Source organism: Gossypium raimondii, chromosome 11 (genome assembly GCF_025698545.1).
Source record: "Gossypium raimondii isolate GPD5lz chromosome 11, ASM2569854v1, whole genome shotgun sequence".
Taxonomy (NCBI): Eukaryota; Viridiplantae; Streptophyta; class Magnoliopsida; order Malvales; family Malvaceae; genus Gossypium; species Gossypium raimondii.
The window spans coordinates 51,455,982-51,483,884 of NC_068575.1; the positions used below are offsets into that span (position 1 = coordinate 51,455,982).

Here is a 27,903-nt window from a genome sequence, read left to right on the forward strand (position 1 = left end):
AGTTCATCTTTCAACCATTGGTGTGGTAGTAGTCAAATAGCAGAAATTAAATCCCCCGAAGATTCAGTGTCTCAAAATCAAAATCAGAAAACCGTTAACAGCAAAAATCAAAATCACAATCAAAAGTAAAAAGCAAAAAACTACTTCGAATTGGGTTAACAGGAAATAGGGTTAACAGTGAACTCACCTTTGAAATTCAAAGGTAGAAGACGTAGAAGGCTAGAAGCACCGTTAGAACAGAGGTGGAGTCGTGGAGGACTGGAGGTGGAATGGTGGATCGGTGGAGGTGGAGGTGGATTTTCGATTTGGGGGAAAAAAAGGGAGGAGGGAAAGGGTTAGGGATTTATCAGATGCACGGGGTCGAGGAAATGGGAAATGGGAAATTGGGAGGGGAAGGGAAATGGGAATGGGAATGTATTAATGTAATAATAAATTTTAAAAATAAAAAAATATATATTAATTATATCCGGGCCCAGGCCAAAAAAATTGTTCGAGGCCCGACCCGTTTTTTAAATAGGCCTCGTTTTTTGCCCAAACCCATATTTCGGGTCTATATTTTTATCCAAACCCTCTCATATTTTGGGCAGGCCATCGGGCCGGGCCGGACCGCCCAACCCATGATCACCTCTACATATACCTGGATTGTATATATATAATCTTGCGTCGTAAATTGAATTGAAATATTTTTGTTATGTTTTATTTGTTAGTACTTTATAACTAATGTTTTGATGAAATGGTGTAAAAATTTAATTTATTAAAATATTTTAAGAAATTAAAGTGCTAGAAATTGATTTTAGAAAATGATTTAAATGTAAATATATAGTAAGATCCTGAAGACTTTTACTTAAAATAAGTAAAAATACTACCAAAATTTTTATAAAGTAATATTACCACTACGCTTTCATTTTTTATTCAAATCCAACAACTAGATAAAGTATAAGGTGTCACATAATTACATGGTCAAAATTATCAAGGATGGAGCCACGTCACTATAAGCTAAATCTGGGCTGCTAGGTAATCGTTTTTCTCGAGGACTGAATCAAGCCGAAAGACGCGTATATATATGTACGCATAAAAAATAGTTACACATGACATAAATTAAAGAATTAAAATTACCATGAGCTATTGTTTAAGAAAGTTCAATCCATCCTATTTGTCATCAATAAATTATTCATCCATACATTACATACATCACATTACAAGGTGGACATATCGAGATTTGCCCCAGAGAAAAATCTGCACATTATAGACAGTATATGAAGACTACTGTTACATATTGTTGAAATGGGACAGCTGGAATCGCTGAAATCTGATCTTCTGGGATCATAAGACCTGATTGAAGACCCTACTGAATTTTGGTGTTAGATTGAAGACCTGATTGAACTTTGCTCTGGAAATGCGTTTCCAATCTGCAACCAAACCTTAGCAAAGTCAAAATCACTACAGATAACAAATAAATAAAAAGAACTGATGAACAAGGAAATGGTATCGCCTGATTGAACATGTATAATCCTGATGAAAGCAAAAATAAATAAAAATAACAACACATAAGCACAAGGAAGTGATCATGCCTGGTTGCACATTTATAGTATATGGTATCAGGAGAGTTATACGTGCGTGCATTGGCAAACATCCTCTTGACATCAGCTACGAACATCTCAAGTGTTACATAATATTGCTCTGATTCAACTCTTTTTGACATAGTCTTCAGATCTGGATTACAAAGATAAACAGTCAAGCATAACAATAACTGCTGTCCACAAACGAGCATCTCTGTAAACTGAAGCCTAAGTTATCATGAGAAATAATTTGATGATGATATTCTATACCACCTGCAACTGTAATAACCTTGGCTGTTGGTTCACTAGGAGTGGTTTATGAAATCTGAGGAAGCAGCACAAATTTGATAAAACCTTACCCATGGGATCTTTGATAATGTCATAATAATCAGGGACATCACGGGCATCAACTGGTTCCTTGAATGGCCAAGCATCAACATGGTCATGCATTGACTGCTTGAACAAAACCAATTTGCTTAGAATCTAAGGAAAATCATGGCAGGAGATGCTCTCATATAGACATCTAATGTCAAATAAACACTTGGAGAGAATCAAGTTATCAAGAGTAAAAGCAAAAGGACAATGACTTATTAACATTTATAATTATACTGTAATTAGGCCATTGCAAGAATCCTGAAAGTGGAAATTAGCTTCCCCTGCATCTTAGACAAGGTGTTTGATTGTGAGAAGAGGGGGACATGCATGCTTTTTTTACAAGCCTATTAACCACAATAAGGAAACACGGCAATGATTATTCAGAATTATACCCAACAACAACAATAAGAAGAAGAAATTATATAGTAAACATAATTATGAGGGCACTAATGAAGATATATGCAGATGAGGACCAATTAGAAGTTCAGAAACTTGCCTTCAAAAGTGAGCGCATGAAACCAGTTAAATGTTTCTGATTTGTCGCGTTGTCTGCAGAAACAATTAAGGCTCTAAATCGAGTATGACCCCATTGATCAGGAGTCCAACCAGCTTCCTCTGTTACCAAATCAATACAAATTTATCAACGAAAATAAATAGGAGAAATTTGTTGCAAGTTATTAGATAAAACATAAACTCAAGATATCTTCCTTATTGGAAACTTAAAAGTTTATCTATGAGGAGCAAACATATATTCACCCAAAATTATCAAGCTAGGAATATGCATACGTTTCCAGTAAAGTATTTATATAATGTCTTCCAACATCCAAGGATGAATAAATGAACACAAAACCCAAAATTAACTAAGACAATGGAAGGCCAAAGAACTTACTCAAGCCAGGGATATCCTCAACTTTGACGACTTTTTTAGGAATACCAGCTTCTTTCTGAATCAAATGAATCTCTCGTTACTGCTATGTTTGAAGTATATATACATCATTTGCAAAGACTCAACCATAAAATTATTAGAGAGGAAATGACTGCAGGTAAAATAAAATATTGGTTAAATAACTAGAGACCAAAAACTGAAGTGGGAAAACAATGTGTACTTCCCTAGATCTAACTTAAGACAATTAGCTTCACTTGCTGATTATAGCATTTAGAAATTAACAAATTAAATGGCAAGAATACCACGTCCAGAGGACAGGAATGCAGTTTAAGAACAAACATTATATTACATACAAAATGAAAAAGCACAAAACTAGAACACTTACAAAATAAGTACCTTCTCAACAAAATGTAATATGATGCCTTGGTTAAAATTGAAAATGCAAAACAAACATTACTCGAGCCTAAAATAGACTTTTAACATAAAATGTAATTTATTAACATACAGCACATTTGGATTAAATATAAACTAACAGCACGAAAACAGAATCAGATCCCGGTATACCTTCTGAAAATCAATTCCGGGATAAACTATTTGACAGTTTGAGAGCTCTCTAATCTTTTCATCAATTGCCTATCAATCCCAAATAACAAAATCTTAGTAAAAGATTTAAGATAAAGTCAGAATACATATGTGAACAGTGAGAAGGAAAATATAGATGTAATGTTAGGAAAGAAAGAAATTTGGTTAAAAGTTCTTGGTTTAGTGCAGATTGGTTATTCAATGTCTTCACCCACCATTGAAACCATATATAATTTTGATTACATATGATATGTCCCAATTAGCTTTTGAAAAACAGTTAATTTTTCAGTAACCCATTCACATTGAAATCGCAAAATGCACTCTGCTGGGACCTGTATGTGCATCTGATGAACTACCACAGGTCAAATAAGGAGTACAACACTTCGGATAGTAATCAGTGTTGCAGGCTTCCACAGATTTTGATCTCAAAATATCGAGACAGGTGGCTTCCTTGTGAAGACAGCAGGGTATGACATAGGAGATTTCAACCCCAAACAGATCCCACATCAGATGCGCAGTACGAAAAACTGATCTTATTTTATGAAGGACCTTGAACCCAACTTTTCAGGTGAATTTTGAGAACAAAATCATGAAATCCAATGGGAAAATTTAAACAATACCTCAAAACTCACAAGTTGAATTGGGTCTTCATAGAATGTAATGGTAATTGCCATTAAAATAAGAAAAAGAGGTACAGTGACAGAGCAAATAATAAATTTACCTGCCTCTGGCGTCGAATCATAGTTGATAAATCAGTATATGGAAGCTTTGGATCAATTTTACATTCCATAAGGATACCTCCATCATAGTCTTTAATATACCTAGAAAAGTAAAGAAATATTTAAACATAACCTAGAGAGATATCAAGGACATAATTAACAAAGAGTTGAGAGAATGGGGAAGCATTGAAAGGTTAGACATAAAAACCTGTCTCAAATGAAAAACAAGATTCTCAGTATTCCAATAAGGATCATTTCATTTTAGTTCTCACTATTTCATATTTCCATTTTTTTAAGGAAAGTGTGCACCCTCAACATTTGAACACTCAAAATAACATATAAGAGGGAAAGATTTTCTACTACTCCTTATTTCTTAGTAATTACACAAAATAAGCAGCCTTTGAGTCCCAAGGATGAGCAAGAAAAAAAGAAAAAGAAAATGTTACGGTGGCATATTAACCATACCCTTGCCATCGATCCCTCTCCAAGTGTATCTCTTTGGTAAAACCCTGCAAGTAGATAAAATTGAGAAGTCTCTTGAGATTGCATTTATCAATTCAGATAATGCAAACTATCATACAAAAGTGACATAAAGAGCCGTAATTCTTTTGCTATATCTTGCAGGTTATTTGCACATAAGATTTTTCACTAATCCGAAAAAGTGCAACAAAGCAGAATGATAGACACCTTCAGCAGAATCACGCTAATACATTCAAAAAACATTTTAAAATTTAATTTCAGTTGGATTAATCTACCCTATTGCAAGAGTCCTAAAGCTTTCCTTTTTATATTTTTCAACCTAATTTTCTTACAGAAAGAAGTCTTCCATAGGAAATTATATACTTAAAAGATCTAGGAAGAAAATGTTTTACGCCTGTAATTTTATGCTACAGAAAGTATGAAATCAATCCAGCAAAAAAATCAAAAGAAAAGAAACTATCACACCTGTTTGATAAAATAACCAACAGCATTATTGTCAGCATATGTCAGAAAATGTGTTAGTCCATCAACATCACGTGCATGCTGTTTTAAATGATTCATCAGTCTTGTGCCATAACCTTTTACTTGTTCATCTGCTGTGATTGCACAGAAAGCTATTTCCCCGAACTTTTGGCTGGTATTACCAGGAAAACAAGCATCAGTGAATAGAACATATGAAGCATTAACATCATCAAAAGAAAATTCTAAGGTTGTAAATAATAGATGTTAGAATTGTCCTGAAACTGTTGCATGAGATGAACAGGCAGACTGTGATAATGTCATCACTCATTCCCTTAAGAATCTCAAATTTTAATTATAATACTGGAGTAGAACTCAATATTAGGGAAGGCACACTAGAACAAAATTTACCAAAGAAGAAATGAGCCAAAATAGGAGAACACACTGAATAGGGAACTGAAAGTTGATTCACTCACAATAACATAAGAACAGGAGTGCAAGGTATAAATCTTACCTGACATATGGACGATATGTGATGCCACCAACAACCTGATTACGTCTGATAACCATCACAGATTTATGGCTTCTACAAAATCCAAAGGAAGAAGAACTGAGGCCATAAAATGCACAAAAGCTGATGATTTCATTACCAAGCAAACTTGAAGGTCATTTCATTAAAGAAGAACAATAAGCCAGCTAGAAGCAGCAGGAGAATTAATCAAGATATTCGAGAATCAAGATTGGGCTTATGTCATGTGTTCAAAAATGTCAACCAGCAACTCATATATTAAGATGCCTGAATGTTTGACCCAAACCAATGAAGAAATCCATAATAAAATGAGGTCTCCCATCTTAAAGTGTGTGCTCCTAAAGTGTCTATCTTGATACCTGTCCATAACAAGGCGAACAATATACTCCTTAGGCATGTTGGGTAGTTGTCTTCCAAATATGTTCTTCAACCCAATCAACCTGAGTATAAAAAAAAGATATATCTAGCTTAATTTTCAACCAGTTCACGAAGGTAGTATGGTGAGTTGCAAGAAATCCAAAACCAAAACACCCTACCCCGTAGTCATAAATGGCTACTAATAACTAAAGAAACCATGCACAATCGAAGATTTTACAACACCATCCTGAAAAGAAATGTAACATGAATGCTTAAAAGAGAGAATTTAGATACCAAACCATATGCTCATCAACACCGTCGTTTGAATAGCAAACAAACTTAAGCCTTCCCGCTTCCTCCTGCAAATTGATTTTTTGTTTTAAATATATACATCGTAATTCACGAGAAAAACAACCTATTGGGGCAAAGAAATTGCGTTCAGTTTCTATCATCACAACTCAAAACGTTGGATACTTTACCTCTCTTTTCAAGCTCTCTTCTCTAGCACTATAAGCTCCACTAGTCTGTATATTCTCAGTAAATATCTTAACGTCTTCCTTGGTTGAAATCCCAGCTATTGAGCTCCCACCTGCTGCGGCAGCACCCGTGGGCCCAACTGGTCCTGGACCAGGGGCTGCACCGTCTTTTCCTCCATCGGCACTCTCTAGCTTGACAGTGGAATTCTCGGTCTTGAGCTTCGTGTTCCGACCCGAACCAGAGCCGCCCCCGCCAGACTCTAGGCGAGCTGTCGTGAAAGTGCGGATGGAGGAATCGTTGTCGTGGTCGAAGTCGTCCTCGTCGTCGTCTACGACGGCGTCCTCTGAGTCGTCAGCATCAGAATCGGAGTCGGCGCCCCGTGCAGAAATACTCTCGAGGTCGTCATTGGATGTCAAAGCGCCGTCGCGAGTGTCGGCGGAGAAGGATGACGGAGGAAACGAGGAAGGAGGCGCGTGGTCCTCGGACGCGGCTGCGGCGAGTTTGCGCTTGTGGAGGGAGGAAGTAGCAGAGGCTGAGGCAGAGTGAGATGGGGATGGGGTCTGGGAGCTACGAGAGCGGTTCGGCGCCGTTAAGTGCGAGTCCATCTATGGAAACTCGAACTGAGTCAACTCGATCCAATTAGGGTATCTTTTGAAGTAGCGGGTAACGCTAGGGTTTTGCAGAGGGAAGGGAAGAAAAAACCAGCTCAATTGAATGTTATTGTCAGTTCCAAACTTGCCGGTATCGATGTCTACACTTAGCGGAGGCGGTGTCGGTTCTCCCCCTTTACTGGGTTTGTAATTCGTAAATAGGGTTTTATTACAGTTGGCCCAAAACGTTGGGGTCAATAATTATCTATGAAAATTAAACTAAGGACTAAATTCCTAATTTGTAAAGAGTATAAGGACTTGTGGAATACTTTAACCAATTAATAAAAATGTTTGGTTTGTAAGGAGTTTTTTTTTTTTTTTTGGTGCCCCGAAAGGATATTTTATCAATGCTTTTAAATAATCGAATTGGTGCGGAAAGGTCACTGATTTATTAATTTGATTAATTCTTTCAATCTGATTAAAAGTTATTAAAAATTTAAAAAATAAAAAATTCCATTTAAACAATTTACATCATTTCTCCTCTCTAAAGTAATATCTCAATCAATTCACAGCCCAATCAATTTTACTTGCTAATCTACTCCTATTCAAAATGCACTATATTTCATTACTGTAAAAGACCAAATATAGAAGTAGATTCCCAACACATACAACCATAGAGAACTATAAATAAAATAAAATCCAAAGGGTTGAGATATAGAATACCTATCCAGATTTAGGGTGAGTTTGGATGGGCGATTAGGTGCGGTGCGTTTAGTTTACTTTTTGTCTCACGCTACAATATCTAATCTCACCGCCACCATTGTTTTTACACTAACTGCAGGTAAACGCACCGCCCATCCAAACTCACCCTCAATAGACAACAGTTGAACAATAATGGTAACTTTGTTTTAACTATGGACCGCTATCACAATAGCCTTTATGAAATTATATCATAATTAATACGATAACTCAGATTTAATTTTCAATACAATATAATCATTTTAATATTGTGCAGTTGTATAATAATATTTTTATTTGATTCGATTTTAAAACTATTAGCATGAATATTGATTTAACATTTTTTATATTCATAAATTACATATGCAAATAATTATATTTATAAATAAAAATATAGATTTTTTCATTTGTACAAAAGGCATGCAATGAACTTGAGACCAAAGTTTTATTATAAAATTATATCAAATCAAAAGTTGAGATGTAAATTTAAAATTTATCCCTAATTAAAACCCAAACTCTAAATATATTATATTATGCCAATCAACTATCGTTTAAAAATGAAAGAAAAATAATGTAAACTTAGAATTTTCATTAATGTCAAGAATATTAAAACAACTTAAAATTCAAAGGTAGGTTGGAAAGCTATAGATTAATCATTCAAAAGTCTTTATTGTGGTAAGGTTAATTAATCATATAAATCGTAATCTAACAGTTGTAGTAAATTATAAGGGATGTTTTATTTACTTTAAATTATTTCTTTGAAGACATTCGTAAATTAGTGGTGGAGGAGCTACAATTTTTTTGCAATTCTTGATAATCCACTTTCTCATATGCAACAACAAATTTAAGATATGTGAGAAAACCCAATCACTTTTCTCCACAATAACTCACAACATTGCCCACATAGCTTTTCTTATCAAATTCCTTATTTACCAAAACTCCAATCCATTTTTCAACTTTCTGTTCATAGAAGAAAAAAAATTAGCAACACATATCGTCATTGAAATTTGATCCTTTGATATTCATCATTTTATTACTTTCATTCAATGGTTATGTGGTAAATTTTTTGTTGATGATTATACTAATTAAACTATATTATTTCAGTATTTGATAAATATCCAAAGAATTATCAAGGATTGTTTTGTTATATAATCGGTGATACTTGTATGAACAATAATTATAGATATTAATTAGTTTATATAAGCTACTTAATCATTATCAATAATATTTTATTACTAATGCAATTATGCAAAAATCTAATTATATTTTGTCTATGTTATATGCGTACGTCACGTATATATTACGTTTTAAATTAATGATTAATTAAATAGAAAAATGGATAAAATGTTATTAACGTATATAGAGTTGTTGATCAAAATTATGGATTGTGTAAGTTTGAAACAAAATTAAACCAGAACTTAGATTTATCTTTCAAAAATTTCAGTCAAAAATTCATCATCAATTAAATTCATCATATGAGAGGAGATTGAACGCAATGTGAGACAATTCATTTGGGAGCATTCTCAAGGCAATAGGAAGATGACCCTTGTTAATTGGCAATCTGTCTGTCAACCCAAGACATCTGGGGGACTTGGAATTCGGCAGTTGAAGGACCAAAACACTTCATTCATGATAAAATTGGGGTGTAACATTCTCACTAATACAGATGATTTATGGGTTCGTGTACTCAGGGCGAAGTATAAGGTGGAAGGCTTACCTACTGACATTAATCGAAGGAACTACTCTTTTCTTTGGAGAGCACTCTCGAAAATTTGGCCCCTCCTCTGTGAGAACATTATCTAGTCAGTAGGTAATGGTAATACCATAAGGTGGTGGAAGGACAATTGGATCCCTGGAGTTGGACCATTGTTAAATCATATTCCATCACAAAACAACCTCGATGAAGAATGTCTCCTCCAGGACTAGTGACTGAGGAAGGCTTGTGGAACTTAGATTTATTCAGGGTTTGACTGTAGGATGAGGTGGTAAATCATATTATTAGTATTCCTCCCCCACACCCTTTTATTGGGTTGGATAAAGTTACTTGGCTGGGAACCTCAAGAGGATCCTTCACTATTAAGAGTGCTTATAAAGCAATTAAAGGAAACTTGTGGAACTTGAGAGATGAAATTTGGAATATACTATGGAAGTATCAAAGGCCTCAGAGGGTTCGAATGTTTATTTGGTTGGCTTTTAAGTAATAATTACTAACGCAAGTGGAGAGGCTAATGTGTGGTATAGCGAACGATGATTACTGCATGATCGGTGGATCAATTCCAGAGGATGCCATCCATGCCATCAAAGATTGTAGGGTAGAAAAAGAGTTATGGTTGCATATTGTTCTGATAGTGAAGCAAGCCTGGTTTTTCTCTGGGAACCTGCAGGAGTGGCTCATGTCCAATTTGCAAAATAATCAAAAGCTCGTTGTCGAGGAGGTAGGTTGGCCAACTCTATTTGGACTTGTCATGTGACACATTTGGAAGAATAGAAGAAATATTATCATTTTTCAAAGAGTGTCCTAGAATGTTGAAAAGATCATCAAAGTTTCATATAGCTGGGCAAAGCAGTACGCATCCCTGCCAAAAGGATATCCTAATGCGAAAAAAAAGACGAGAGCTGAAGCTAACTTGACAGGTAGTTGGCTGAAACTAAGAACTGATGGTTTTGTTAAAACAGATTCAGGCTATGTTGTTGCAGGAGGGGTACTGAGAGATAAACACGGAGACTGGATCATCAATTTTTATTGACAGTTGGGGAAATGCTTAATACCAGATGTTGAATTATGGGGTATCTTGGGTGGTTTACCATTGGTGCGGGAAAAACAAGGAAACGAAGTGTTGAGACAAACTGATAGCTTGGAGGGTATTGAAGCTATCCAAATTTTAGAATCAACATCCTCAAAATCAAATATAATCGTGCGCATTCACCATCTCTTGAAGAATATCAAAAAATGGGAACTTGAATACATCTCTAGAGAAGAAAACGCAGAAGCAGATCGAATAGCTAAAACAACCTTTAATAGGGTAGAAGGGTTACATGTGTTTACTGGTAACCACTGAACTAACTATAAATATGACAAAGGCAAGCACACCTATCGAACAATACTATAGCTACGGTGAGTAAAGATATCGTATCCACGAGGACTAAAAGTATTAGTAATTACCGTTTTCTATTATTTAGCCAACAAATTGGAGTGATGTGTTTTAATCTAAAATTACTAAACTAATTTAACTAAAAACGCAACAGAGAATGAATCACGAAAACAAATGAGTATTAACCAATGAGATAGACAATACCCAGGAAAGAATCCACCTAGACTTCACCTATTATTATGAATCTAAATTAAACAATCTATTCACTTGTGTCTTGATCCGTAGAAATCCCTAAATTATGTTAATATTTCTTTCGAGAGTAAGAACAATTGACTCTAGGTTGATTAATTGAAATCTCTTTCTAATTAAAACCACTATTGTCACATTAACTCAGTCTATGGATTCCCCTATTAGATTTGGCTCTAATCCGGTAGATTTATGTCATCCTATTTCTAGGATTGCATGCAACTCCACTCAATTATGCTAGATCTACTCTTAAACAGGGACTTTTCCTCCACTAAATTAAGCACATTAAACATGAATTAATATCCCGAAAATATTAAAACAAGAAATAAGTATACATAATTGAGAACGAAAATCAAGTATTTATCGCGTAAAAATAGACATTAAATAAAAAGATTAATCATAGGTTTCATCCTCCCTAGTTATCTAGGGAATTAGTTCATAATCGTAAATAGAAACATCTCAAAGTCAGAATAACCACAAAACATAAAAAAAACTCAATAAAACTTCGAAAGAAATTAAATGGAGATCTTCGATCTTGATGGAGATCCGCTTCCGAGTTGATTTCGATGGTTTTCTTCGAGGGTTTTCTTCGATCTTCTCTGATGGCTTCCTTATGTCTTCTTCTAATTGGTATTAATAGACTTAAGAATGCTTAAAAAGCCTAAAAATTGTATTTTTCCACGTATTTGGGAAGCAGGATGCAAAATCAACACGGGCTAGCAAATAGGCGTGTGTCCAGCCCGTGTGGAAATGCCTAGGCTGTGTGGCTCCTGAAAACAGCTCTATTTGTCTGATTTTGGCTCATTTTTCGGTCCTTTCGCTCCCAAATGCTCTTCTAAGTATAGAAACATAAATTTAAAAGATTAGGAGCATTAAATTCACTGATTTGCATAATTAATCATCCAAAAACGCATTAAGAATAGGATTAAAATATGTTACTTTTATAGCTTATCATTTACAGATAACCCTTTTGGTATAGCTTAATTGGTTGCATCTTTTCTTATCTTTCACCAAAAATAAAAAATAAATCATCAATCCAAACATTAAAATGAAAATAAAACATTTACAACCAATAAACCCATTAACCAAATCATTCCAAATGCTCTTATGACAAGAATATCTTACCTTTAGGGTTTCTTTTAACATCCATAACTTCACTCATTTTCAAATGAAAATCTCTTAACAATTATTTTTGCCATACTATACACTAAACCAAATCAAAGACCATTAAAAGATTAGAAATTGACGATGAAAATGTATTATATTTATTATAAATATAGCATGATAGCTAAAATGTTGATAATTATGAAACAACTTTTATTTAGCAAAATAACACAAAAAATATTATAACTGGTTAAAATTATTTAAAGTAATTAATTTCAAATGACACATGTACTTGAGATTCTTTTCCAAAGTGGTAAGCGAGAAGTTATTTTATGAACCATTTCCACCACATTATTCATGGTCCCACTTAATAATAAAAAACACATCATATTTGATTTGAAAGCTTAGTCCAAATGTACATATGGTATGGACAAAAAGAAGAAGAGATAATATGTCTTCTTTTAATTAGAGAGCACTACGGATGATGTGGTAGAAATAGTCCATAAAATAATTTCTCATGGTAAACACATTAATTTATAACTATACTTTCAAAAAAGACTGGTGAGACTTAAAATGGTAGTTTTAAAACATTTGGAATGTAACTTTCATGAAATTGGGCAGGACCATGGTTGATGTGGTGAAAGGAGTCCATAAAAATTTCTCATGATAAACACATTAATTTATAACTATACTTTCAAAAAAGACTGGTGAAACTTAAAATGACAGTTTTAAAACATTTGGAATGTAACTTCCATTAAAGTTTTTAGTTACAAATAGTGAGTGTGCCACTGATAAAACTTAGATGGTACATTTTGCAGTAAATGAAATAAAGGATTTTTATTCAAATTCAACACTTAGATTTATCCAAGTGCTAGGTAGCTTGCCTGACTCAATAGGCTCAGTCTGATTTGGACTAAGTTTGTACAGAGTTTTTTTTATTTTGAAACGGCTTAGTCTAACTCGAATTCAATTTAAACAGTAAAAAATATTTCAAATTTAAATTTAATTATAAAATATATATAATATAAATTAAAATATATAGTTTTTAATATTTTTTTAACAGTGAAATGAGCTTTTTAGGCTGGTTAGGCTGGGCCTAGGCATGGAATTTTTTTCAAAACTTGACCTCGGTCCGGCCCATGGACAGTTTTAGTCGCAAATGATTCATAATTAAATTTGTCATTAATAAGTTGAGAGGCTTGTTGTTAATCAATGGGCAATAATGGTATTGGATTAATGCGGTTTAAGGAACATAATAAAGCTTTTATGATAAATTTTGGCTTTAGCATTTTAACAAAAGGAGCTTTTTTGATTCGTTTGCAGAACAAATATAAAATGAGAGAGGGATGTCTGGACAAGATCAACAAAAAAATTTGCTCTTTTATATAGAAATCACGCTCTAAAATTTAGCAAACTTTGATGGACGACATCTCTTGTGTTGTAAGGAATGGTGGAAAAATGTATGTTCTAAAGGCTCAAAATCTCACAAAAAATTATGGTCTTTGATGTCAAACTTGCAAATCTCAAACTTTAAGATAATACTTCAATTTAGGGAAACAACCTAAAATTTTTAATTTCTAGAAAATAAATTTATCATGCTTGATTCTCTCATGTACAAATATCTTTAATTTCTAGAAAATAAGTTTAAATCAACCAATGCACAAATATCTACAAATTAATCCAAGACACATCAATAAAAATCCCAAATCGACAAAAATTCATTCTAATAGAAGTATGAGAAAATCACTTAAACACAAGACATAATTTAAGAATTTTCTAATAATTATATAAATAACCTCCCCACACTTAAGATGTACATTATCGTCAATGTACAAACATATATAATCACAATATAAGTAGAATATCACAAGAGAGGAGAAAACTGAAACTACCCTAAATATAGGATGAAATCGCTAGAATGGTGAAAAGCGAAATTGTAGGTAAATTTAAATGTAGTGCATCATTCCGAACAAACTAATAAGAAAATAAACACAAATAGTGAAGAAGATTAAAAGGTTACAACTCAATTAGAAACAACCATAAAAATAAAAATATAGTTCAAAATATAAGAGACAAAATAAGTCTAAGAAAATAAAAATAAACATAAACATAAAATAAAAAGAAAACAAATAAAACCAATGATCCTCATCGTTAGAGGCATCAGTATTGTGAGTCGCTAGAGCTGAAGAGGATATATGGAGGTACTGACAGATTTACTGCAATGTCACGTCAATACTATCGAACCTCTGAAAGTAGTGCTGCTCGAAACGAGTGAACTGCTCGGAGAGGTCCTCTAAGGTAGCAGCAGAAGTAGTACGGTGACTCGAAGGTGGATGATGTGGTGGATTCTCGTGATGGAATGGGGCATCATCAGTGAATTCTTCAAGCTCATATTGATGATCAAAATGAGATAACCGGTACTGAGGAGGATCTACTCCACGAACTCGATAATCCCTGCGGGGACATCTGGCCTATTAGTGTAAGTGAGTAGGACTGTTCTACTGTGTCGAGGAGACCGAGGTGACGTGCGAGTCAATTCACATAAGAGCCTAAACAGATAGGACCCCTCCTACTGCGTTCTATCTAATGGCGAAAGGCGAGAGCGATAAAATAGGCTAAATCAAAAATACGCCTTGTGGCCATGCTCCAAAGGAAATATGCACCGGTTGTACCGAAAACTCCAGTGTTCTCTCTCCTACCGGTCAATGTGTGAGCCAAGATGGCATGAATGTAACGCAAGGCCGAAGAAAGAGAAGTTGCATTCGAACGACTAGGGTCATAAGGCGTTGTACTTGCCGTAAGGTCTACCCAGCAAAGATATGGCGAGTAGTAGATGTGTCGGTATAATCAGAAAAATCTCTCGGCACTCATGAACTCGTCAGTGTAGAGTCCTAATACCGCTTTGAACTCTAGGACACTCATATGTTGCACCGTGCCACCGAGTCTGAAAGTGGTGGTGTTTAGCTCGTCATGGGTCGCCATAACCTACTGTAGGAGAAATGTCGAAAAAAATCCAAAGTCAACTCCATGTATGTGAGCTCGATGATGCAAAAGAACCTCTCCCATGGAGCTGTGGCAATGATGGTGAGCACGCTATCAGCTAACTAGACCTGCTCCAAAGCAGCCCAATCAATACATCGGCCTAAGCCAAGTGGCCTCAGTCGAAGAAGCTAATATAGGTCCTCCTGGAGACCCAGTGAAAATCAGAGATAGGGGTGGTGTGCATTGACAAAAACGCCCAAAGACAAAGTCGCGCCCAGAGTCTTCTACTTTTTCGAAGCGGGGACGGTGACCTTAAACTTGCTTCGTGTGTTCGTCATGGTATGCCTGAAAAAGAAAATAATCCACTATTAGAAAAATAAAATAAGCATCACCAAATAAACAAACAGAGAGGCCGACAAAACAATCGTGTAAATTAAAATACGACACTAAGTATCATCTTATGACGCGCATCAAAATCCAAACAGCCTAAATAGAAAATCGACTCCTAAAACAATATTTACTAATATCAATCATGCAAAAATTAGGTACTAATTCTACTAAACATGCAAACTAACTCGTAAGTACAAAAATAATAATGAAGAAAAATAAAAATAAGAAACGAAATGGAAAACTAAAATAATAATAAAAACAATAAAATACCATTAATAATAATGATAAGCAAAATAAGAACACGTAATTAATGAGAATAATAAAAGCATAAAAAACATATTTGAATACTAAGAACAATAACAATAATAATAATAACAGTAAATAAATAATTATAAAATAATAAACTAATGATAAGAAGATTAAGAATAAGACGAAAAATAAAATAACGAATAATAATAACAACTATAACAATAATAAGCCAAAACAGTAACTTAAATAACAATAAACTGATGATAATGAAACTAAGAATAATAAGAAACTTAAAAATAATAATTAATAATTAATAATAACTAGAAAAATAATAATAATTATAAGAAATAATAAACAAATAATAAAAAATTAAATAATTAAATAATTAAAACTAAAAAAAAGGAATGGATAAAAAATGGTTCACTGACGGTGGGTGGTGAAAGATCTATAGCGGCGACGGAGGGATTTGAACGATGGCCGACGAGAGGGTGGGTCGGAGTAGAGAGTTATTGTTAGGGGAAGGCTGAGGAAGGAAGAAGGGAAATGAGAGGGGGGTTTGTGCGTGGGGGCTCAACGAGGGAGAAAGGGAAAATCGGGGTTGGGGAGAGGAAGAGTGGAGGAAGGGTGATGAGGCTTGGGGTGAGGTTGTGGCGAAGGGAAAGGAAAAAGAAAGGGAGAAAAGATGGACGGATGGCGTGACAAGGGGACGAATGGCGGTGGTCGGTCTGGTAAGGGACAATGAGAACGGCGGTAGGGGTGAAAAACAAAAAGAAGACAAATTGAAAAATTTTAATGGTTTTTGGGTTAAAAATAGGACACGGTCATGTCACACGGCCGTGTGGGGTGTTCTCAACCCGTGTGCGTTTTAAATTGTAAGCTCAGTCTTCACACAGCCTTGGAGACGCCCATGTGTCCAGGCCGTGTGTGATTTCCTTCACTTCTCCAACACCCATGTGGGTTACATGGTCCCCCACACGCCCGTGTGGCCTGACCATGTCACACACACGGTTGTGTCTCTTGCCCGTGTAACTCTCTGACTTGAAATAAAATTGAAAAAAAATAGCTCCAAGGTTCACACTGCCGTGTAGACTATTTTAGGTCATGTAACCTTTGAATTTTTGAAAAATTAAGTCCCAGTATCCATAGGGCCAAGGGCACGCCTATATGTTCAGGCTGTATGGGTCACACAGCCATGTCATCAGGCCGTGTAACTCACTGTTGAATGTCCTATTGTACACATGACCTAGGACACGCCCGTGCGTCCAGGCCGTATAGGTCAATTTTTTTAGAATAAATTTAATTAATTTGAAAATAGCATGAAATAAAGTTAAAAGAATTAGCAGAATGTTAGACACTCGGGTTGCCTCCCAAGAAGCGCTTATTTAGAGCTTAAACTCGACTTTACCTTAAATTCGTACAATTACGGTGGTTCGCAGAGCTAAAGCTCCTCTTTCTCGTCAACAATGTTATTACTGAAATAAGGTTTGAGTCAAGTATTATTTACCTTAAGCGTGTCGAGTTCAGAATGAGTTACCTCGACTATACCGTATAGAAAGACATTTAGTACCGTACATAGGGTTGATCTGTTTGACTCGAGCTCCGAAGGAGAGATTCGTGGATCCGTTTTTTCAGCCGTACTTTGTCCTCAACCTTATATTGGTTTGTTATCATCACGTGCTCATCATAGCGTCGCTTCAGCTCTTCATCGTGCTTTTTCAGTTTCTCCTTAACATGTGTTCGCCGTTCATCTAGTTCATCGATTTGTAACATTTGTTCATAATAAATTGTTCTATTTCTGTCTTTGAATGAAACATGGCTCCATTACGTTTTTTCGAGGGGTTTCTTACAAAGAAAGTTGAGCCACATGGTCACTAACATTAACAGAAGATTTAAAATCATCTTGATCACTAGATGTTCTCACAGAATCACGAGCTTGGAGAGTAATCATTTTGTCAACACGAAGTACTAATTCACCCGTACCAAAATCTATTATAGTCCTAACAGTTGCTAAAAAGGGTCGTCCTAAAATTAAAGGTACCTCACTACCCTAATCCATGTCCAACACAACAAAGTCAATGGGGAATATAGATTTATCAACTTTAACAAACACATCCTCAATAACACCCCTAGGATATCTAATGGTTTTATCCGCTAATTGAATACTCATCCTAGTTTGTTTAGGTTTCCCAAGACTTAGTTGTTTAAACATTTTATAGGGTATGACATTAATACTAGCCCCTAAATTAGTCAAAGCATTATCAATATTTAAACTACCAATTAAATAATAAATAGTAAAACTCCCTGGATCTTACAGTTTGTTGGGTAGTTTATTTTGTAATATGGCCGAGCAAACTGCATTGAGCTCCACAGTTGACGAATCATCTAACTTTCGTTTGTTTGCCAACAGCTCCTTTAAAAATTTGACATAATTAGGCATCTGTGAAAGAGCTTCAACAAACGGTAAGTTAATATGTAATTTTTTTAAGAGTTTAAGAAATTTACCAAATTGTTCATTCGTGTGGTATCTCTTCACCGCGTTAGGATATGACACTCGAGGTTTATACTCTTTTACAACTAGCTTTTGCTTTTTCTGGTTTATCTCAACCTTATCATTATTCACCATAGTTTCTTGTCTCGGTTCTTGTTCAAATTCAACTAACCCTTCTTCATCCCGAACAGTAATTACATGAAGCTTCTCCCTTAGGTTAGTTTTGGTATTACTAAGCAAAATACCTTGTGGTCTTTCCGAAATTAATTTAGCAAGTTGACCTATTTGGTTCTCAAGTCCTTGAATCGATGCCTGTTGATTCTTCAGTGTTGCGTCAGTGTTTTGAAAATAGGTTTCTGACACTGAGATAAACTTCGTCAACATCTCCTCAAGGTTCGACTTTTTCTCTTGTTGGTAAGGTTGATGTTGGAAGCCTGGAGGGTCTTATGCTCTCTGATTTCCTTGACCACCCAAAGAGAAATGGGATGGTTCCTCCAACCTGCATTGTAGTTGTTACTATAAGGGTTATTTTGAGGCCTAGAATTATTACCCACATAATTGATTTATTCGTTCTCTGTGTTAAGAGCGAAGGGTAAACATTCTAGATTGTTTATTCCACCTCCATTTGTATCGCATTGCATCACCAAATGTACCTGTGTAGAAACATTTAAACCATTAATTTTCTTATTTAAAAGTTCTACTTGATTCGATAACGTGGAGATTGCGTCAATATTAAAAACACCTGCTGCTTTAATCGGCGTTGTCCTTATGACTTGCCACTGATAATTATTCAGTGTCATATTCTCTTTAAATTTATAAGCCACTTCAGGTGTTTTATTGTTAAGTGTACCACTAGCTGCTGCATCGATTAGTTGCCTAGTTGAGGGATTCAAGCCGTTGTAAGAGGTTTGAACTTGTAACCATAAGGGTAACCCATGGTGAGGGCACCATGGTGAGGAAACCATATAAAGTCTCTAAATTGATCTGTACAAAGGAGGAGATATCATTCCTCAACTTGTCTATCTTAGCCGGTGGGAAGTATTTCAGAAAGAACTTCTCGGTCATTTAGGCCCATGTAGTAATGGAACCTCGTAGTCAAGAGTTTAACCACTGTTTAGCTTTGTTCCTCAACAAGAAAGGGAATAACCGTAGGTGAATGGCGTCATCAGTGGCGCTATTAATCTTGAAAGTATCGTAAATTTCTAGAAAATTTGCCAAATGAGTATTTGGATCTTCATCTTGCAAACCGTTAAACTGAACAAACTGTTGTACCATTTGAATAGTGTTCGACTTTAGTTCGAAATTATTTGCAGCAATAGTGGGTCTTACAGTACTCGATTCAACTCCAGTTAGAGTGGGCTTAACATAATTGTACATAATACGAGGAACAGGAGCTGCTGCAAGAGGTAGCTGAATATTCTGATTATCACCCATCTCCTCAGCAATAATAATTTCCTCTTGTTCGTCTATTAAATTTTTTCGACTCTACCTTACGTCTCTACGGTTTCTACAAGCTGTACTTTCAATTTCACTGTTAAATAACAATGGTCCCAACGAGTTTCTTCTAGTCATAAACCAAAAGAACCTGCCAGAAGTAAACAAATGAAAAAAATTAGAATGCAAAAATTAAACTGAAAACAAAAAGATAATAAAAATAAAGTGTTCCTAATATTTTAGTCCTTGACAACGGCGTCAAAAACTTGATGATCACTGAACTAACTATAAATATGACAAAGGCAAGTGCACCTATTGAACAATACTATAGCTAGGGTGAGTAAAGATATCGTATCCACGAGGACTAAAAGTATTAGTAATTATCGTTTTCTATTATTTAGCCAACAAATTGGAGTGATGTGTTTTAATCTAAAATTACTAAACTAATTTAACTAAAAATGCAACAGAGAATGAATCAAGGAAATAAATTAATATTAACCAATAAGATAAACAATACCCAGGAAATAATCCACCTAGACTTCACCTATTATTATGAATCTGAATTAAACGATTTATTCACTTGTGTCTTGATCCGTAGAAATCCCTAAATTATGTTAATAACTCTTTCGAGAGTAAAAACAACTGACTCTAGCCTGATTAATTGAATTCTCTTTCTAATTAAAACCCCTATTGTCACATTAACTTGATCTATGGATCCCCCTATTAGATTTGACTCTAATCCGATAAATTTATGTCGTCCTATTTTTAGAATTGCATGCAACTCCACTCAATTATGCTAGATCTACTCTTAAATAGGGACTTTTCCTCCACTGAACTAAGCACATTAAACATGAATTAATATCCCAGAAATATTAAAATAAGAAATAAATATACATAATTGAGAACAAGAATCAAGTATTTATTGCGTAAAAACAAACATTAAATAAAATGATTAATCATAGGTTTCATCCTCCCTAGGTATCTAGGGAATTAGCTCATAATCGTAAATAGAAACATCTTAAAGTCAAAATAACCATAAAACATAAAGAAACTCAATAAAAATTCGAAAGAAATTAAAAGGAGATATTCAATCTTGATGGAGATCCGTTTTTAAGTTGATTCCGATGGAGTTCTTCGAGCGTTTTCTTCGATCTTCTCTGATGGCTCCCTTATGTCTTCTTCTAATTGGTATTGATAGACTTAAGAATGCTCAGAAAGCCTAAAAATTGTGTTTTTCCACATATTTGGGAAGCAATGTGTGAAATCGACACGGGCTGGCACATAGGCGTATGTCCAGCTCGTGTGGCTCCTAAAAACAGCTCTATTTGTCTGATTTTGGCTCATTTTTCTCTCCTTTCGCTCACAAATGCTCTCCTAAGTATAGAAACATGAATTTAAAGGATTAGGATCTTCAAATTCACTAATTTGTATAATTAATCATCCAAAAACGCATTAAGAATAGGACTAAAATATGTTATTTTTATAACTTATCATTTACAGATAACCCCTTTGGTATAGCTTAATTGGTTGCATCTTTTCTTATCTTTCACCAAAAATAAAAAATAAATCATCAATCCAAACATTAAAATGAAAATAAAACATTTAAAACCAATAAACCCATTAACCAAATCATTCCAAATGCTCTTATGACATTAATATCTTACCTTTAGGGTTTCTTTTAACATCCATAACTTCACTCATTTTCAAATGAAAATCTCTTAACAATTATTTTTGCCATACTATACACTAAACAAAATCAAAGATCAAGAAAAGATTAGAAATTGGTGATGAAAATGTATTATATTTATTATAAATATAGCATGATAGCTAAAATGTTGATAATTATGAAACAACTTTTATTTAGCAAAATAACACAAAAAATATTATAACTGGTTAAAATTATTTAAAGTAATTAATTTCAAATGACATATGTACTTGAGATTCTTTGCCAGAGTGGTAAGCGAGAAGTTATTTTATGAACCATTTCCACCACATTATTCATGGTCCCACTTAATAAAAAAACACATCATATTTGATTTGAAAGCTTAGTCCAAATGTACATATGGTATGGACAAAAAGAAGAAGAGATAATATGTCTTCTTTTAATTGGGCAGGACTATGGATGATGTGGTAGAAAGAGTCAATAAAATAATTTCTCATGGTAAACACATTAATTTATAACTATACTTTCAAAAAAGACTGGTGAGACTTAAAATGGCAGTTTTAAAACATTTGGAATGTAACTTTCATGAAATTGGGCAGGACCATGGTTGATGTGGCGAAAAGAGTCTATAAAAATTTCTCATGATAAACACATTAATTTATAACTATACTTTCAAAAAAGACTGGTGAGACTTAAAATGGCAGTTTTAAAACATTTGGAATGTAACTTTCATGAAACTGGGCAGGACTATAGATGATGTGGTGAAAAGAGCCCATAAAATAATTTCTTATAGTAAACACATTAATTTATAACTATACTTCCAAAAAAGAGTGGTGAGACTTAAAATGTCAGTTTTAAAACATTTGGAATGTGACTTCCGTTAAAGTTTTTACTTACAAATAGTGAGTGTGTCACTGATAAAACTTAGATGATACATTTTGCAATCAATAAAATAAAGGATTTTCATTCAAATTGAACAATTTGATTTATCCAAGTGCCAGGTAGCTTGCCCGTCTCGATAGGCTTAGTCTGATTTGGACTGAGTTTGTACAGTGATTTTTTTTATTTTGAAATGGGTTAGTCCAACTAGAATTCAATTTAAATAGTAAAAAATATTTTCAAATTTAGATTTGATTATAATATATATAATATCCATTAAAATATATAGTTTTTAACATTTTATTATTTTTTAACAGTGAAATGAGCTTTTTGGGCGGGTTAGGCTGGGCCGAAAATGGGCCTAGGCATGGAATCTTTTTCAAAACATGACTTCGGTCCAGCCCATGGACAGTTTTAGTCACAAACAATTCATAATCAAAGTCGTCGTTAATAAGTTGAGAGACTTGTTAATCAATGGGCAATAATGGAATTGGATTAATGCGGTTTAAGGAACATAATAAAGCTTTTATGATAAAATTTGGCTTTAGCATTTTAACAAAAGGAGCTTTTTTGATTCGTTTGCAGAACAAGTATAAAATGAGAGAGGGATGTCTAGACAAGATCAACAAAAAAAAATTGCTCTTTTATATAGAAATCACGCTCTAAAATTTAGCGAACTTTGATGGACGACATCTCTTGTATTGTAAGGAATGGTGGAAAGATAAAGTTTTGAATTGACTATTGGATGTTGGACTTTTCAAGGAGCATTGTAAGGATTTGAGAATTTGTAACACCTCTATACCCGACCCGACTTTCGAGTCAAATATAGGAATGTCACATTTGACTGCTAGAGAATTCTTAGCTAAATCATTTAATCTGATTCCTTACCTGATCATATTTTAAACTTATTAATGTGTTATCTCCATAATACAACAATATCGGACTACACCGGGTGGAATTTTCCTGTAAAAATTTGTTTCAAAATAACATTTTACACCAAACAATACCCAAGTATCAATATCACCACAAAGCTATCAATACTATAGCTTAGGTATTGATACCCTATAATGTATCGATATCGTTTTGAGTTTCGAAATTGAAAATTTTAAAATAAATACCCAATGTGTTGATACTTTTGGCTTGGTATCGACACCAAATTGACATTCTGTGTTTCATTTTCAGACTAGGTTAATTTACCACTTTAATCCTTCATATTTTACCCTTTTCTTTTCAATCTTAAAACATACTAAATTTATTATAAAAATCATTACCCAACCACTTATTCTTAAACATATAATATTCTGTAATTGAACCTTATGATCATGCCAGAATTCCAAATTTGATAAATTAACACAATTATCAACATTTTACAATGAAGTCCTTTAGAGGACTTGCTTTAAATTAGTTTATCTTCTTTACCTATCATTATTATTAGTAATATTTAACAATCAATTTGTCAATTAGGGTCTCCTTATTTCATTTTACATCAGTCACTTAGTGTTTCAATAAAACATTTGCACTTCCTTTATAGATTAATAAAACCATCCTTTGTAACAATTTCTTAGTATTATAATTCTCCAAATATTTTCCTCCTCCTCCACTCTAATCCACACCCTTAATGTTTATTTATATATTTATATAAATCTTTGACTTTAACATACCATGCCTAGGTGTGATATTAATTAAGGTTTTTCTGATCTCACATATACTTTTATGAAAATTTTCCATTGACTGGAAGTCACTAAAATATTTATATCTCAACCTACAGGATTCGAAATTAAGTCCCGCTTTTTGTTCTTGAAACTAGACTAGATGAAGTTTCTACCATAAAATTTTCGGAATTTTTATTTAAGCCAATTGATACAGTTTATTTCCCTTGAAAATAGACTCATCAAGCTTTTATCCATATAAATTTCATTTCCTAAATATTTTTGTCCAATTTATAATGATTTTTCAAAATTAGAATAAAGAAACTCGAAATCATTCTGACCTTGTGTCACATAAATTATTATATCTCGCAATATATAATTTTGTTGCATATATTGTTTCTTCTATGTGAAACTAGACTCAATATTATTTAATTCCATATTTGATTTAACCTCTAATTCGAACTCTAAAATTTTTGGTGAATTTTCAAAATGAAACCACTGCTGCTGTCCAAAACTATTTGGTGCTAATATTTACCTTTTCAAGATTGTTTGCATTAACTTTCATTTAGTCGCACATAACCATTATACTTTTAATTATCATCCAATTTAATCCTTAGATCTCACTTATCATCAACATATAGCTTTAAAATAACTTTTCTTATTTCAATTATAAATTTCATAACTTTTACAATTTAATCCTTAGCATCATGAGAATTCATCATCTAATATTCACTATAAAATCATTTTGTAACTAATTCACTAACATTCAACATCTCATTTTAAACTTTCTAACACAATACTATTTATCACACATAAGCTTTTGTACACTTTGCAATTTAATCATTTTCCTACTACTTCATTGTACTTATTTAAATTCATACATATTATTTGCATATGCACAATTAATTGGATCAACTTAGTATACTCTATACTAGGTTTAAATAAAATAAAATAGAAATATTAAAGTACTTACGAATTGCTTGTATTCTTTACAATCCCTTATTTTTCTCTCCTCTAAGACAACCACGGATGCTTATCTTATGAAATTGATATAGCTACCACTCTTTTCTATTAATTTCATCTACTACTTATGGAAAAATTTTGAATGTTGGAGCCCAATTGGTTAAGAAATGGTAAAAAGAACTAAATTGAAAGAAAAAAAATTTTAAGTTAATAGCCATGGAGGGTAACGTGAGAACCATGGGGTGATGGTTGATTTATAGCCCTTTTCCCTTTATTTCTCTCAATTTCTTTAGACTTTTCTATATAAAAATCTAATCAAAATATCTTTTAAATTAATTATTTACACTTTGACCCTTCAATCATGTTCTGCCACCAATTTTAATCCTTAATCATTAAGTTCAAAATATCTTTTAAATTAATTATTTACACTTTGACCCTTCAATCATGTTCTGCCACCAATTTTAATCCTTAATCATTAAGTCTCCATAATTATCTTTTCCAATACTTACCATTTTTACCCCTTTACTTTTCTACAATTCCATGGATGATTCATCTCTTGTTTTGGTAAATTTCCTCCTTTAGTTGCTCTTCCTTTTTCGTTCAATTCCATTTTATCATTTTAACTTTAAAATTTCTCACTTTAGCCCCAATACTTTTCACTTTCTTACAATTTAGTCAAACCCCAGATTTATTATGCATATTTTTCCTATTGCCTTCAATACTTGTCTTTAATGTATCATAGCACTGATAATTCTCATTTTCTGGCTTTCTCAAGTTCTAACTAGTCTATCATTTATTTGTCATTGTTTCGAACTCAAAAAATTTTAGGGATGTTACAGAGTTGTAGACATAGATACTCGTATGAGAAACTTCTTTCCATTGATGTAACACTATCGCCTCATAGTCAAGTTGGTATAGATTCCTTCAATTGGCTGTGGAACTTTAGTTTTACTAGAGTGTTTCACTAGGCCACTAAGGCTTCAAATAGATGGACTTCTCCATATATTCCACGAGTCGAGCCAGTTCAAGTAGGGCCAAATGAGCTCCATTTAATCAGTTGATCTCCATGGGATGCTATTTGAGCATTCGTCACGGACTTTAATCCGTGGCTCGTGAAACTAGCACCTAACCTTGATTGAACTCGATCAAAGAACCCCGTAGGTCATTCCAATTTCGCAAAAAACAAATCATCAAATAAAACAATAGGAGATGTAACAGCCCAAAATAGGGCCTAGTCGGAACAGTGGTTTCAAGACCACAAACCCGAAGTAAAAATATTTAATTTATGATTATTTTAGAGTCTATGATATGTTTGGGTGATGGTGTGCAAATTTTGTTAAGTAATTTTTTTATCGATAAAGTGCCCAAATTTTATTATTGGGATTAAATTGTATTAATTGCAAAATATGAGTTCTAGAACATAAGTACTTGTTTTAAATGGGGGTTTAAATTAGAGGTCTTTAAATGAAAAATAGACCATCATATTTTGTTATGGACAAAACTAGTCATGGAAGGGTAAAAATTGAAGGTTTAGTAAGAAGGGCATTTCTGTCATTTGGGTGTTTTAAGGCATAAAAGACAAAATTGAAACCCAAAAATCTGCTCATTCTCTTCTCCATGCTGCCGAAGTTTTCAAAAAGCCATGGCTAGGGTTTCAAGCTTTTTCAAAGTTCAATTGTAAGTGCATTTGAGCCCCATTTTTAATGTTCTTCGTATTTTTGAGATCCTAGAAGCTTAATCTTTCCATTTTTACCATTTATTTACATGAAAAATGAAGTTTAAAAATTGACCCATGCTAGATATTTGTGCATTTTGATGTTTAATGGTAGAATAAGGGTGCACGAGGTTAGGAGAACGATTTTTGCTAAGTGATTTTCGTTGAAAATGGTTAAAACGGGTTAATTAGTAAAAGTTGTAAATGCTCCTAAAAGTGTGAAATAATAAGAATTTGAGGTTGTTTTAGAAGAGTAAAAGGTTCAGCTGACCTTGAATGTTATGGAAATTGAATAAAAATCATATTACGAGCCTAGGGGCAAAATTGTAATTATGAGAAAGTTTAGGGGTAAAATTGTAAATATGTCGTAGTATGATTTTTGTATTAAAATAAGTAATGTGAGTGATAATTAAGTGAAATGTGACATTTTAGATCAAAGAAATCAAGATTTGGACCAAGTACGGGGAAATATCAATCAAAATGATCGATTCGTGTTGAGGTAAGTTCATATGGTTAGTCTAAGTGATCGATTATTAAATTTGAATTGAGATGATGTCTTATTTTTTATATATATTTGTTATCTAATCATGACTTTATGCAAGTACGAGATTAGATTAAATGATCAATCGTGAGAAATACAGGGTCAAGTACATTCGTACTACAACTCGTGATGAATTGACGGAAAAGACCATGGTTGGACCATGGCAGTGAGTGTGCCAGTGTAAGACCATGTCTGGGACATGGCATCAGCACAGACCGTGGAGTGCTAGTGTAAGACCATGTCTGGGACATGGCATCGGCACGGACAGAAGAGAGTCAGTGTAAGACCATGTTTGGGACATGGCATCGGCTCGAGATGAGTGCCAGTGTAAGACCATGTCTGGGACATGGCATCGGCACCGATATGTGATCCCATGTAAGACCATATCTAGGATATGGCATTGGCGTCCTACTAGGTGTACGAGATATCTCGAACATCCCTAATATTACAAGTAGTTCAACGGGAAATTCAAGGAGTATGCTCAAGATAAGTAAGAGTAGGATATGTGAGTATTATGACTAGGCACAGGTATGTGTATGAGACTCATAAATAATGTGCTCAGATTATGATGCATTATTGATAAGGATGCAAACAAGTAAGTTTGTATGTGATTAATTTCTTGTTTTTGCTTACGTTTTAACATTTTTATGAGATATGATTGAATATGGAATAATTACTTGAGGTGAATTATGAATTACGGTTACATATGGAAGAGTTGGAAAATGTTTAAAAAAAATGAGAATTTGTGGTTGAACCTT

General features: G+C 33.8%; 1 protein-coding gene and 1 long non-coding RNA gene across 2 annotated transcripts; one reads left to right on the top strand and one right to left on the bottom strand.

Annotated features, from left to right (window-relative positions):
- Window positions 1–1,089: 1,089 nt before the first annotated feature.
- LOC105803152 (histone acetyltransferase GCN5) lies at window positions 1,090–7,243 on the bottom strand. The gene is made up of 13 exons (XM_012635180.2): window positions 6,426–7,243; window positions 6,241–6,305; window positions 5,949–6,029; window positions 5,575–5,646; window positions 5,067–5,235; window positions 4,587–4,630; window positions 4,124–4,223; window positions 3,385–3,453; window positions 2,824–2,878; window positions 2,431–2,549; window positions 1,919–2,012; window positions 1,572–1,713; window positions 1,090–1,409 (listed from the first exon to the last, which is right to left on the bottom strand). The coding sequence occupies exons 1-13, from the start codon at window positions 7,026–7,028 to the stop codon at window positions 1,346–1,348; spliced, it is 1,677 nt and encodes a 558-aa protein (XP_012490634.1). The 5' UTR covers window positions 7,029–7,243; the 3' UTR covers window positions 1,090–1,345.
- A 19,226-nt stretch (window positions 7,244–26,469) lies between these two features.
- Window positions 26,470–27,798, top strand: LOC128034676 (uncharacterized). The gene is made up of 2 exons (XR_008190815.1): window positions 26,470–26,567; window positions 27,037–27,798. It is a non-coding gene; the product is annotated as an uncharacterized LOC128034676 (long non-coding RNA).
- The last annotated feature ends 105 nt before the right edge of the window (window positions 27,799–27,903 follow it).

Coding starts and splice junctions, on each gene's coding strand:
- LOC105803152 (XM_012635180.2), bottom strand. CDS start 7,028: ATGGACTCGCACTTAACGGCGCCGAACCGCTCTCGTAGCTCCCAGACC. Junction 4,631..5,066: donor TTGGTTATTTTATCAAACAG/GTGTGATAGTTT, acceptor ATCTACTTGCAG/GGTTTTACCAAAGAGATACA. Junction 1,714..1,918: donor CATTATCAAAGATCCCATGG/GTAAGGTTTTAT, acceptor TTTGTAATCCAG/ATCTGAAGACTATGTCAAAA.